The 15,138-nt window shown below is 36.8% G+C and overlaps 1 protein-coding gene across 1 annotated transcript; it reads right to left on the bottom strand.

Annotated features, from left to right (window-relative positions):
* Nucleotides 1-5,356: 5,356 nt before the first annotated feature.
* LOC122090726 (auxin-responsive protein IAA16-like) lies at nucleotides 5,357-8,381 on the bottom strand. The gene is made up of 5 exons (XM_042660412.1): nucleotides 7,835-8,381; nucleotides 7,167-7,390; nucleotides 6,912-7,047; nucleotides 6,558-6,619; nucleotides 5,357-5,664 (listed from the first exon to the last, which is right to left on the bottom strand). Exons 1-5 carry the CDS (start codon nucleotides 8,128-8,130, stop codon nucleotides 5,627-5,629), a joined length of 756 nt encoding a protein of 251 aa, XP_042516346.1. The 5' UTR covers nucleotides 8,131-8,381; the 3' UTR covers nucleotides 5,357-5,626.
* Nucleotides 8,382-15,138: the final 6,757 nt, after the last annotated feature.

The raw sequence follows: 15,138 nt of genomic DNA on the forward strand, positions 1-15,138 counted from the left end.
GGGGTGTCAATTGCAGGTCTGCACCAACAAGCCCTACCAATCTGGTCAAGGGAAACTCAAAACCAGATCGGCCTATTTCTTAAATGTGCTGAGCTCAAACCTGGGTCAAATACTATTTGGTCATTCCTGGTCCGAAGGTTCAGCCCGACCAAACTGACCGATTAAGAGTCCAATTCATCCCGATATGTTTAAAATTCGTTTAAATCCCACTTAGAGGCCGTTTAGAGTCCCTTTTTAATCAGCCCAACACGTTTAAAACCAGTTTTGAGCCCATTTAGAGATAAATAGCTTAGTAGCCCATTTCAGGTATGCTCAACTCGATTATAAGTAGTTCGATTAAAGAATGGTATCCGACTGACCATTTATGAATGGGACCATGCCTGCCATGTGCTGGCCTGGCTACATATTCGGGTGATTGGTGAGGTTGATTAGCCCGACTTAACCTAACTGATTGACACCCCTAAATCATTCTACATGAGTTTTTCGTAAGTGGTAGGGATAATTTTGAAATAACAAGAAGCTACCAATATGATGGTGAATCTCAATTACAAATTTATTGCTTTTCATCAAGAGAAAAAAAAACGTAAGAGTTTATTGCTTCCTTTTCAGGAATTTTTTATCCATAGTATCCAATCTAATGCATTCAAAAGGGCATACTCAATACACAAGGCTCTCGCATGTGAGAGGTCCTTTGGGGGGGGAGGGCGCGACAACTACGAAGCCTTATCCTGATAATGTTGAGAGGTTGCTTCAACCACTTCACCATCAGGTCGCAACATTCGTAACTCTTCACTATTGGAGGGAAAAAAGGCTATGATATTTGGCTAGGTTATTTTGGCATACTAGGCTCTGGTTAAGTCTGTCAGGCCCATCCTAAGACTGACCTGCTTAGGTTGAGTCCATTTCAACCCACTCTACTGTCATTATTATATTTTTTGGGTTAGCCCCCTGGAGGGGAGTTTAATACAAGGCACATTTGGGCTATGGGAAATTTGTAGAAATTTTGCCCATCAAGTGGAACATTTAGAATCGAGTTTTCCTCAACACATGATGTTTCCTTCGCCGATGACTATCATTGTACTTGGATGGATCTTAGGGAACAATGTTGAGCATTTCCAATTGCAAACAAATGAAGGGAAATAATAATGACAATAGATTCGTCAGTGCTTCCTTCTTCCGCGTCGAAGGAAAGTTTTCACTTAACATTAATGCTTTGCCAGAACAATTGTTGCCCGGCCATAATGGGACAGGGCAAATCCGTCAATTTGCCCATCTCATGAGGACCTAAAATTGGTTGCTAAAGTTTCAGTTAATTAAAGGAAAATGCTAATGCAATGGGCTTGGATACAGCACTAAGCCCGATACTGCTAAACTTCAGTTAATGATAAAAATGAGCCCATAAAGTGATCCAATCACGTATTCTAAGTAAGTCCATCGACATGGACCACCTCTAACTATATAGATAGTTTGGGTCCTCATCTAGGAAAGGTAGAGGATTCCTAGCCCAAGCCCAACCATTCATCTCAGAGAATGCCAACCCAGGCCGAGCCCAACATTTTGTTTCGCTAGGATTGGTTGGTTTCGGGCTCATATATATATATATATATATATATATATATACCACCTCATGTTGCACTATGGTTCGGGTTCCTTAAACCAGAGTACCAGAATCATTGTCACTGAATCAGAATTGTACAAATTGACTGGTCCTGAGAGATACGATGAACCAGGTTCAGATCTGAACCAATCTGTATTGGTCTAACCATTCAGACCACTACTCTGGTTAAGAATTTTGTAGGCTTTCAAAGGCCCATGATGCCTTTTCCTAAAGAACTCCATTGACACCAAATCTCATGTCATTATCATGTTATATCGGTTTCGATCTATACTGATATCGATACATATTGATTTATCGGGTCGTATAAGAAGATTTTAGCCTCACTCTGGTTAAAAATTCAATGTTTTGATAAATTTATCTTTACAAAGAACCACCGATATAGGATCAACCAAATATCATTATTGACAAAGTATCAGTATCGACCGATCTGATACCAATATTTGAAACCATGGGTGAAAGAATTAGAGAACTCAGAACTCAAAACCTTGAAACCAGAATCAAGAACCCAGATTCTTCACTTGAATTGCATTACCACCTTTGATATAAAATAATAGTAGGTATCTCCAAAAGAATCACAAAGTTTCAGTGCAGGATTTGGGGAGAGCTAGGTAGCTATTAGGAAATGATATTTGCGAAATTTCAGGAATGTGTTCTTTGTTTCATGTTTCAGAATTGGCCGACCAAATGGACCAATATTCCGATATCTTTAGAACACTTGCTTCCAACTTAACATAGAAAATCCTTAATTGACCCTAAATTAAGGACCATATGGAGTAGTTGTTATTGGGTAGGTTTAGATTTTGATATAAACAAGTTTATATATATGATCATCTCTTGGATTTGGTGATTAATTAGTGGTCCCATGCAAACTCTATAATGGTTATTGTTATTATTATTGATCATTTTGTAACATTAGTATCTTAGGGATTTGGTGGTCCTGAAATTAGGGGAGATGAACCTAGAAAGTTTGTGGCATAATCCCTTATAGATTTTACTTATAACTTAATTAACAAGTTGACACTGCCATAATTTTTTCGAGTCTTTTCGCTTTTTAAGGGTACATGGTTGTGTATTATAAGAAATCTCGATAAAATATATCAGAGCAGGGGGACCATGCATGAGAACTAATCCCGTCATACCAATGAGGCATGCAGGTTTGGGAAGACCTAATTAGATTTTGAAATTTGATTAGAGAACTATGTTTTGAGAGGTTGTTGATATTGGGTTATGCCAAAGAAAATTTATTAGGAATCATAGCAGTTGCTTTTTTTATCTAGTTATGATTTTATTCGATTTGTTGTCTTATATTATTGATGTTTAAGTTCTATCATTTCTGTGGGAAGGACTTGCTTTTAGGTCTAGAAGCAAAGCATGGATTTAGTTCTACTATAGCATTTTACGAAAATGGAATAAACCTAAGAATTTCTTATAGACTGTCTATTTTGATATAAAACGTTTGGAAGCAAAAAAGTGAAAGTAAGAATTTTCATTATTGAGATTGTTTCCATAGACGTAAATGTAATGAAGGGTTCATAATTATGTGTCCAAAATCTGTAAAATATATTATGATTATGAAAATGATTCCGTTAGCTTATTTTACTTCCATCCATTTTACGTTGAAACAAAGAAAGATAATGAAAAGCAGTATTTGTATAAAGTGTTCATAAAAAAAAGTATACACATTGTCGTTCACAAATCCTTTTTGGTTCTATTTGTTTTGACTTAAAATGGATAAATTTAAAAATAATTTAAAATTTTATTTTAACATTTGCTTAGTTGAGGATAAAAATAAGGATGTAAGGTCTAACCTAGTCTTGTTATTTTATATCTCAAGATTGTAAAATAACGCAATAGCAACAATTCAACCTTATCCCAATTAAATGGGTCGACATTATAAAATAAAGTAGAGAAAGTAAAATATTTTATTTTTTACTTTGTTTTACTTCTAAGCATTTTATAGGAAAACAAAAAGAACTATTTATTTCTTTTGGAAAAAAAAATTTAAACATTAATTTTACATGAAAAAAAAAATTAAATCTCCTAATTGGGACTTGGGAGGGGAAAACTAGCCGGACCAGACCGGATCCAGATTCAAATTTACCTTGGCTGTGTTAAGTTCCAACTCCCACTATATGCATCCTCCATATATCCACAATCCCACAATGGGACCTGATTCTGAGATTGATTTGATACACATCAGATAAAAGACGAATTTAGTATCATTTTTCATGTGCCAGGTCAATGTGGGACAAAACCCAAAACTGGATCCCTCTGATTTAAAAGGGTCCTTGTTCCATCACCCAAAACCACACTTCACCAAAGAAAGTGACGAAAAAGGCTCAATAAAATAAAATAAAATAAAAAAGAAAGAAAAAAAGGGGAGGGGTGAAAATAATAATAATGATAACAAAAGAAAAAAAGAAACTTAAAAAGCAATGTGATCAATCTGCTAGACACAAGACGAACAAAATGGATGTTCCCTTATGAAATGTGGAAATCCTACATTAGCTTCTTAATGTTTTTGCTTATGCTCTCATTGGTTTCAATTCTGACGCAAGAGCTATACTTCCTTTTGAAAAATAAAAAAAAGCATAAATTTTCTAGATGGGAGGGAAAGATTATTGGTATTTAAGCTCTAAACCTAATATCATTTCAAGCCTGTAGGGTCTTGGGTATGAACTTAACATCATTTGAAGAGACTCACGTAAAACTCATCTTTAAAAGTTAACCACGAAGAAAAGGTGTTCAGATATTCATAAGTTTTCACATTGGACTACTCACATTTAAATTGGAATTAATTACTTTCACGTGGAATCCTAACAAATTAGATAGTTCTAGAATACAAGCTAGGAAGAAAAAGTGGAGTAGGAAAGGAAAAAAATATTTGTACGAGGGAGGAAGCACTTGTAGATATAACACAGTTTTTAACAACATTGCCTCCATAAATTGTGATTCAAGCAGTACATATACTGCAACTCCAAGTTAATTAATCCCTCTTACATAAAGATTAAACAACACAAACTTGGATTAACGGGAATGCTCTTTATTACATAAAGTTGGCCATTAGTTGACTGAGACTTCAAGGTGGAAACCAGGTAGAATAGAAGAGTAGATCACAAGTGATGAGCATGCTCATCAACCCTTTTTCTTCTACACATGTTTGACATTTTCTTCTTCTTCCATTAAAGTGGCTAGTCAAATATAATTACTTCCATTAAAAATTAAGGTCAGAGACCAAATAATTAGATCCAAGATTACTTTGTTGGATTTGATTGATTCTTAACGTGGTTAAAGAATTTAATAGTCCTCATGAAGCAGAAAGGGTCAGAACCCATGCAGCCCATTTATTTTAATTTAATTAAAAGTTAATTTCTCATCATAAATAACACAAGCATGCAAGCTGAGTAGTGCTGGCTCATTATACAATTCCAACCCATTAAAGATCAGTTCAGACCAAGAGACAACATTCACTGGTACTAATAATTGATCCAAAACTAGTAATAAAAAAAGGGCATAAATAGGCATAAATTAATGGCAGTACAGATCCATTAATGGCCATCAACATTCACATGGCCATGCTCCCTCCTGAATTGACTTTGGCCCATTAATTAACTAATTAATTTCTTCATCATCTTTAAGAAAAAAACAAAACAATTACAATAATTAAAGGCATCCCATGATCTACAAGGAATCTCTCACAAGAAAAATTAACAGCAAAGCTGAAGGAACAAAAGCAGAAGAACAAGAACACAAGAAAGGATGATATGTGATTATTAAGCACGCCATTAATAATAAACAAGCTTAGCTCTAGACATAACCACAGGTTTTGGACTACACAAATGTTATTACTTCTTTGTCCATAAACAAATAACACATAATTTTATGTTCATTATATATTAAAAAGACTACAGCAGTACAGAATACAGATACACCAAGTGCTCGATCCATTTCTCCGGGAAAAGAAAGCTGGAGATCAAATGAGGAGTGTGTGGTGGTTGCTTTCAATCTTTAGCTTCTGTTCTTGCATTTCTCCACTGCTCTTGGTGCTGAAATCCATAAGATATCAGATTAGTTCTTCAATATATAAAGGGAAAAAAAAAAAAAAAATAACATCCCTAGTAATTTTGTTTAGGTGGTAAGTAAAACAACAATGGAGAAAGGACGAGCGCAAGAATCGGTTTACATGGAGATTTCAGGTAAGGACGAGCGCAAGGATCCATGCAAAAAGATGGACAAGGTTTGGCTAATTATATTAAGTGTCAATTGTCAATCTGATGCACCACTACAAATCAGCCACATGCTTATAACAATAGACTACAATAAGATACCAGTTGTCTACCTAACATACCATACAGATATCAGTCAAGCCAAAGCATCCTACATGGAGATTCTAAGCAAGGACGATAAAACAAGTTAACAGAAAATGGAAGACTACAAGTTTGTTACCACATTAAGTTTAATTCAAGAGAATCCAATACCTAGGGCACTAGCTTGCAACTTCTGCTTGAAGAGCAAGCGCCAAGATGTCAGTGGATCGACTCCTGTCAGATGGGTGTGTGAATTTGTATATGATATGTTTCCTCCTCCCCTATCATTCCCCTTGTTCTTCTAGTGTGCACTTCTAATCATTGTTCAAGAATCGATTCCTGAAAATTCCTAATTTTAGCCTTCCCTTTTCAGCCTAGTGGTAAGGCAGTTTTCTTTTTTCCTAATTTATTAATAGGAAAAGTGTATCTAAACCAGTGGCATAGCCTACGTCTACTCACATATAGAAAATAAATAAAGAATAATCCATGAGTGGGTGGGGTCACCCTGGTGGCGTAGAAGAAAAGCCTTGCCCATCTAGTATAGAGTAGTCCAAGTTAATCTCTGGTGTATTAAATTTTGGATTATTAATCTCACAAAACTAAATCCGCAAATTGTGTATGAAGGAACTAACCAAGTCCAATCGCCTCTGATCCCTTCATTATACGCAAGCGCTTACATGAATCTACAAACATCCTAGTTGAAACCAAGGAGAGAAGTTAGTGAATAGATGAATTATACAAACAAAAAGTACATACCCATTGAATGAGGCTCTCACCATTGCGAGATCTAGGGAGGGTTATAATGTCCGCAACCTTACCTTGCTTTGGAAGAGATTATTTTTCAATTCAGCCCACGACCACTAGATCGCAATGACGCAACCTTACCGTTGCACCGATCTTTGAAATAAAGGGTGGTTTAATTACTTCAACATGGACAACCCATGCATGCCAATCCTAGTATACTCTTAAAGGGTTGAAGAACTTACTCCCAAGGAACATCTCCAACGAGCATCCAGTCTCCATCTTTGTCTTCATAAGTTGGCACATACTCAGAACCATTTAATAGATCCATCAACTTACTCTCATTCATGAAATCCTTCATTCCTTGTGGTCCACAATTACCTTCATTCATGATTCAACAAAAATAAAAAGTTTAAAATAACTACTAATTACGTAGATCAATGGGCATTAATGAAGGATTAAAATTAATCTAGATTGATAATGAAGTACGTAGTAGGTACCTATGGTGAAGGAACTGAACATCTTTCCTAAGGCATCAGAGAGCTCTTGGTAGCTCTTGTACATCTTCAAGTCTACCTTACGTAAGTAAGGTGCTCCATCCATGCTAACCTTCACAAACGCTGCGCTGCCATTAACCTTCTCAGCTTCCTCAGTGTTGTTCTTCTGAACAGATAGGATGTTCCTCCGGGAAGATTTAACTGGTGGCCAACCTACCACTTGTGCCCTGAAATATTAACCCAAGTTACTTCATAAATTCATTTTAAAAAATTTCCTTCCTATTTATTGTATAAATTTTTATATTTCTTTTCTGTTTCCCCCACCCCACCCCCCCAAAAAAAAAGTTTTAAAGGAAAAAATATGATGTATATACTTTAGTTACCTTTTATTTGTGCTTGTTATAATCACAAGAATTAAAAGAAAAGAAAAATGAAAAATTTCAAGAAAATCTGATTGAGTTTGAAGGGATCTTTTTTTCATAATATTTAGTTGTTGAGGTTTTACGCATAAATCAAAAGAAATATTTCACATCGAAAGTGAGTAGTTCCATGCAAAGATTTATAATCTATAATTAGCATACACCAATGCTTTCATATTGTCACTTAAACATTTTTTTCATCACTAAAAAAAGGAGGGAGAGAGAGAGAGAGAGAGAGAGAGGCAGGCATACTTGGTGGGTGGCTTGGCAGGATCATTGGAAGAAGGAAGAAGGTTCTTGTCCTTGTTGGTTGGGATCTTCTTCTCAGGTGACTGCAACACAGACTCCTTGGAGGGAAAGTTAAGCTGCAAATCTACAGTTTCCGAGAACCCTCTCTTTCCACCATTTTTGTTGGTGGCTTCACCGTCCATGGGGTTTCCACAACTTCCACCTGGTAGCCCCAGACGCAATTCCGTCTCTTCAAAATTAATCAAGCTGTACTTATCACGTTCTGCCAGCATATTTGTCATTTTCCGGCCAACTTCCATGAGGATTCCGGCAATGGAAGAGGAAGAAATATCACTTCTTTCTTGGCAAGTCACTTTATAAGGACCCTTTATCTCTCCACCTCTATCCTCTGAGTTGAGTTGCTCAGATTTGGTTGTTTGCTTGTGCTTTGTTGGGTCGTGTGGTGACTGGTGAGTGGTGTGGTTGGGAGAGATTCAGATTCAGACTCAGATGTGAGAGACAGAGAGAGAGAGAGAGATGGGAAATGAAGAGGTAGAAGAACTGAAGAAGGTATATTTGGTGCAGTATGTTATATTAGTAGTATATTGAGTGGATGAGTGTGCACTGTACTATGGTGTCTCCACCGTTTGGATTAGGACACGTGGTGGGTAAGATTCGCTGGATGTGTCCAGAGAATGTGATGACATGATAGCGTCACCTTCAAATGATTGTGGTAGGCAAAGACTGGACATCTTAGTCCCGTCTATCCATCATATCATCTTTTATATCTATCTCCACTTGGGTTAGGGTTATCATCGCCAACCAACAAGAGCCAACCCCTTCCTTGTCTCTGTTCCCGTGAATATTACCTAGGAACTGAATTATCCTCTCACATAGTGGTAATTCCCCACTTCCCCTCAAAATAAAAAAAAATAAAAAAAAAAATGTGTGCAAGCATCAATATGAGATTTTTTTTTTTTTTTTAAGTGAGACAATTCCCTATGTTCTTGTGTTTTATTGAATATTATGCACTATAAAAAATGTCATTATTCCAACAGTGAATTAGGTTGGTCACCAATTCGTGTTAATAGTAACGACTCCATTGGTGATTGCTTAAGGTTAATTTCAACTACTGATAAATGTTGAATCTTCTAAAAGGTTTCTTATTATTCGTTAGGAAAAAATATTGTTTTAGGAATTGATGGCGTGAGGCATCAATTTTTGCAATGTAAGCTAGTCATTTGGTCATTTTGATTGTTGGATTAGATGAAAATCCACTTGATAGGTTAGAATCAATATGTTAAATATAGTGACCTATCTATGAATTTTTGCCCTTTTTTAGCTGTTTATTCTTTAAAAATAAAGTTGATCATTTTAAATAGTTTTATTTTTTTTGGCCACATTGGTAATATTAAATTAAATTATAATGAATTAAATGATAACATGAGAAAAATATTTATAGATCAATAACTATTACTTATAAAAAAAATAAATAAATAAATAAGACATGAGGCTTTCATAGAACTATTAAACTTTTTTTTTAAACATTAAACTATTAAACTTGCCATATGGCATATGGAATGGAATTAGTTTTTTTTTTATATAAAATTAGTTCTCATTGGTTAGAGAGAGAAAGAGAGAAGAAAGAAAGAGGGAAAAAAGAGAAAGTGGGACCCAGGTGTTGAGGAGGTCGGACAAGTCAACTTATTGAAGCATGTGGTGAGATTCATATAATAGGGTTAGGGTGGTGCAGGGGGAAAGGTGTGGGGCCCATCAACTCCATGTGACCTTGTTGGCGTGTCGGCTTCCTCTCAATACCCTTTCCCATGTCCGCCGTTACGGGGCGTCCTCCCTTTCTCAGTTGCTTCACTATACTATACTTTCCCTCCCCTTTCACTATTTCTTTCGCATCCCCCCAAATTAGTAGTTAAGACCTCTCTCATAAGCAACTCCTACTCCTACTAATAATCCCTTCAAACTAATTAAATAAATTTTAAGTGTTAAATTAATTACCAAGAAGGCATCTTCCTTACCCTTTCCCAGGGAACTAGCTAGGGTGACCTGCCCTTAATTTAGGAATATTATAGGAGGGTACCCCACCCTTCTTCTCCTTTTGTCTCCTTTTTCTGAGAGGGTCTGTGTTCAGTACCCTTGTAACGATGCCATCTTCATGAGCGATTTGGTTCAAAGTGATGATGACAACATAGACTAGACACGTTCTGGAAGACAGAGCATACACTTACCCTCCATCTAAACGCACTGCTCCCTTCTCATATGCAGGTGGAGAGTGGTAAGGCGAAAGGGCACGGGAGAGGTAGGGGCAAGGGAGAGAGGACGGGGGGGGGGGGGGGTAGGAGAGGAGCAGACAATAAACCCTAAAGTGAGGAATTAAAATATTTAACAGATATTGATGATTGCTCCACTTTAATTGATTAGTTAATTAAAATATGTGTTAGCTTCATAATTTTGTGTGAAGAGTAATTAGTAAATTTCCAAAAACTTTCCACAATCTCCATGTGAACCATTTTTTTTTGCATGAAAAGAATAAAAATCTAGCTCTTCTTTTAATTTTGATGATCCAAAGACATTTTTTTCCACTTTCTTCTTTTGTTTTTGCATGAAAAGGATCAAATTAAGGTCTTATCTTAAGCTTTCTCTCATCCCTAGTATAAACCACTGATTAAGCTATTGACAGCTTAAACTAATTGCCTCTTACATAAACCAACAATGAAATGCTTACACTAATTAACCCCTCAAGAATCTCTCTCTCTCTCTCTCTCTCTCTCTCTCTCTCTCTCTCTTTGGGCTTTGCTCCTTAAACCTGGTTGAACCCACCTCTCACCCAAATCAAGCTGGTTCTGGTTTGATCCGGTTTTCGTGATAGTATCAACCAACCCAATATGACCCATTGCTGGTACCCCTTAATGAATCAATATATATTCAAAGTTGGCAAATAAGTGATCAGATGAGAGCATCCATAACCCAAATACTCCTTAGTGTTCTGAATCACTACCTTCTTCCTCCATGGATTATTCAAAGCACTAATTGTTTCCAACATATCACATACAATGGAAAGCTAAAGGAACCTACCACAAGCTTATCTCTATTAAAGGACTTAGCCAAATTAATCAATACAACCAAACATTTCTCATGGTAGTGGTCCTTAGACAATGGCAGACATATATATAATGCCCAAACCTGAAGTAGTTCTAGCTTTTAATTAAATTGCTATGTATTGGGCATCAATTGATGTCTGGAGTTACAATTTGTGGTCCTGAGGTTGACCCAACAATGTGAGTGGGTCCGGTTCAAGTTCAAATGTCAAACCAGTTAGGCCAACAAGCTAATCCAATCAAGATGTTAAAATTTTCCTTTGGGTTTCTATGTTTGCACTTTTTGGCAGAGCATGATTAAGGTTTGAATTTGATCATTTTGTTTTGCTGCTTTTGGTATATATTGAAGTTCTAACCGGTTTTTTGTCTGGTTTTGTGGGCCAAATGAGCAGACCAGACCGGGTCAATTCCACCTATATCATTTATATCCTCCCCATTCAGTGTGGACCATTGAACATCTCATGTGGATTATGATTTATGAGAACAAAATCTACAAAAAGTTGGAGATTTAATATTTTCCACTATGCTTTTTGATAAATTAATTGAAAGGTTAAAAACATCATAGAAATACAGACTTTTCAAGTGATTGGCCGACAATGGGAAGGCTACTTTATTGCTGCCATTTGCTTTTCCAAATCCAAACAAGATTTGGCTCTCCCAACATTAATGGCCCAACCAATTTATCTTTTTTCTGCTATTTATTTATTTATTATTTATTTTTTCTTTCTTTCTCACATTCAATATTTAGGTATTTGATTTAGGATTTTTGCCCCCCATCATATGGAAAGGTCCCACTTTGAAATATACCATCCTCCAATCTTTTTTACTTTTGGAGTGATGTTTTGGATCAGGGCTAATAGGAAAAAGAAACAGTATTATTCTAAGTTGCCAAGAGGGATTCTTTAAAAATGAAAAATGCAAAGAGGGCAAACCCAAGATAGGGTTTGGCATGACCCTTTATTGTCCTCTCCATCTGTCTGCGAAGAATGCAGACCCAAAATAGGGTTTGGAATGACCCTTTACTGTCCTCTCCATCCGTTGGGGGTATAGTGTATGTACTTCGTCATTTTGTTTTTAAGAGCTATATCGATATTTTAATAATGTATCTTTATGTAGGCTTCACCTCAAATTCGTAGTGATGGTTCATTTTCTGTAATCTAAGAGAGGTGTCGTGTAATCATATTTTCCATTGATAGTGAAGTAAATCTCATCTCACCGTGGACGTAGATAATCTTGTTAAATTACATAAATCCTTACATTGTGTGACTATTTGTAATTTCCATTTTTTCTTTATACATCAATTTAGTTTTTATTTTCTACACCAATCGTAAGAGAATTGAGTTTACCTCCCTTTATGAATCCTCGTCTGGACACGTGGCGCTCGCTCAGGTAACTATGGGCAAAACTTGGGCGATGAATGCTCAAGAGAGGAGCCAAATCCTAGTTTTTCACCCTGTTGCTTATTTGTGGGGCATTTTTTTATTTTTTTTTTGGGTAGTGTGTGTGGTTATTTATGTCTTGTGTCAATATGTTGGATCATTTTTGCATACCTCTTTGCATTTCACTGTTCACCCAAAAATAATAAAATTTCTAAAATATCTCTCCATTAGAAGGTTTGAAAGAAAAACCTTCAAATGCCCACATCCGAAGTAGGGCATGGAAGAAAACCCTCTCCCTTAATCGAAGTAATTAAAGAAAAAACTGTGTTAATCACTGGTACGAAATGGTACAGCTCTGGTGGGCACCTCCATGGATCCATTGGCATTTTAAGTACACACCTTGTATGTATTAGTCCTAAGGTGGAGAATGAAGGGCAGGTCACATCCTTTGCTTACCATTACAAACATAAGAAAGGGAACATCCCTACCCCCCTCCTCTCAATTTTAATTTTAAAACATCTATCTTACATCCTTGATTAACTCCAACCAACTAACAACGATCCATCACCATAAGTCCACACCCAAAATAACAAATTCTCTCTCTCTCTCTCTCTCTCTCTCTCTCTCTCTCATGAGAGCCAAGCAACTACCCCAGCTCACAAAAAATTTGGCGATATATGAAGATGAGGTGTGTGCGTCCAATGACCAGAGAGAGAGTTTTACCAAAAAACAGACCAGAGAGAGGATGATGGATCAGAGTTTATGAGGGCCGTACGTAATTGATTCCGAATGGAGTGAGGGGAGTGGAGGGTTATTAATTAGGTGGGCCAGACATCTGTCTATAATAAGCTTTGCAAAACTGCGAAGAAAGATTCGACAATTCCCATGTCGAAGTGAAACAACGTATTACCAGTTTTACCACATCGGATGACTTTTGGACACCTTACTTTTCTCTCTCTCCCTCTCTTTTCACACCGGACCACCGGAGTACTTCTGCGAGGTAATAATGGTATGCGCCCTCTGAGTATTGTGTATTTCTCTGCCTTCGCAATCGCAAGTATGAGAATTCCTGGATTGTAAAAGTATTTTCAAAATACTTTCTCGAGTTTCACTCTCAAATTAAGATAGATTTACTTTGGGAAATACAAAATTTAATTTGCACATTTAAATGTACCTAGATCTTCTCCCGAGTTGGACTGGGTCTAGTAAACATCTGGTGGTTGAGAGCCTCTCAGGGTGTATGTTCGGGTACTCTCAAACATTGGGTGATCATTGCATTTCGTCCAATGTTGAAGAGATCCAAGTCCCATCCAAACATGTTTCAGCTATATATTTGTTTTCTCTCATGGATTAAAAAGGCAAAAATATTACCAAATACAACCTTATTCATAGGATCATATTGATACTTATTAGTGACACAATGAAAAATTAGAGAGAGAGAGAGAGAGAGAGAGAGAGAGAGAGAGACTAGTGTATGTATAAAGTTTACTATATTTTATAGTTGGGGTGAAAATGAGTTGGGTTGGGTCAGGTTTTTAAAACCAAGCCCAACCCTACGTCTCCTTATTTTAGCCTAGGCTCATCCCAGGCCAACCTTGCGTAACCCTGATTGGATCAGATTGGCCTTGATTGACCTGTTAACACCTTTTATTTTTACCATTTTAGGGCTAGGCAAGGTCGGGTTGGCCCTATTGTCAATATATATTTACATATAATTGAATGTTAGATAGCTTTATATATTATGGGGAAATGAATATTCCTAGTTGCATTATTGACCCCTGTGCCCAAATACATAGGGTGCGAAATGATACTCCTTCCCTTATGAAACCCACCCCTATTAATGCCCATGTACACATCCTTATTGACCCCCACGTTGGTGTAGGGGCGAATGTCCAGGTAGTATTCTTTTCCCCATATATTATATATAAATGGTGTATCTTGTCAATGAGGCTCCCGTTACTATGAGGTCTAAGGAGGGTCATATGTACTATGCAATCTTACCCTTGCTTTGTGGAGAGTTATTTCCCAGTACGAACCTACAATCACTAGGATCACAGCGAAAGTTTCCATTCAATGATTTGTTTAACAAGATATGCCTCATCTAACTTTAAAAAGAGGGGGAAAAAGGAAAAAAAAATGCATACCCCCAAAGAAAAAAATTTCCTCAATGAAATTCTAAAAGATCAACTATGTTTCCTTTCATGAAGGGAATCCATAACGTTTGAGGATAAAAGGCAGAATAGTTTTAACTTTATCAATAAGGGATGGAAGTATATTGATAACCCAAGAATCCTCAATCACATGATCACTTCTTTTATGATGAATTCATTTTCTACAACTACAAATAATATTTAGAAAGAGAAGGAGATAATACCCTACACAGCCAGCATGGAAAACTTTTCTCAAGGAATAATTTGGAAAAGTTGCTACCACAACTGAGTGAAAGGGAGGGAAGGGGACATGGGTACGGTAATAAAAAATGGGGGGGGGGGGGGAAGGTACCTGATTACAATTAACCAAAAGATTAGTTGAGTGGGTCCCATGGATCCAACAGCAGAGAATCTTTATTATATGCTTAACCACACAACATATTCCAAATGTTTGGCGAAGCACCGACAATGGAACCCCCCGCCGCTGACCATCGCCACCCACAGCCCACAGCCCACAGCCCACAGCCCACAGCTCCCATTTCCCAACTTATAAAAACTTATTAACTCAAGAAAATAAAGATAGTTAAGCAAGAGAAAGGAACGGCTACCACTTAGAGCCGTTTAATAATATTTCAAGAAATGTGTTTTTGTGTTAAAAAATAATAGAAACAAAACAAAAGGTGTTT

The sequence above is a fragment of the Macadamia integrifolia genome, chromosome 10, assembly GCF_013358625.1.
Source record: "Macadamia integrifolia cultivar HAES 741 chromosome 10, SCU_Mint_v3, whole genome shotgun sequence".
Classification (NCBI taxonomy): Eukaryota; Viridiplantae; Streptophyta; class Magnoliopsida; order Proteales; family Proteaceae; genus Macadamia; species Macadamia integrifolia.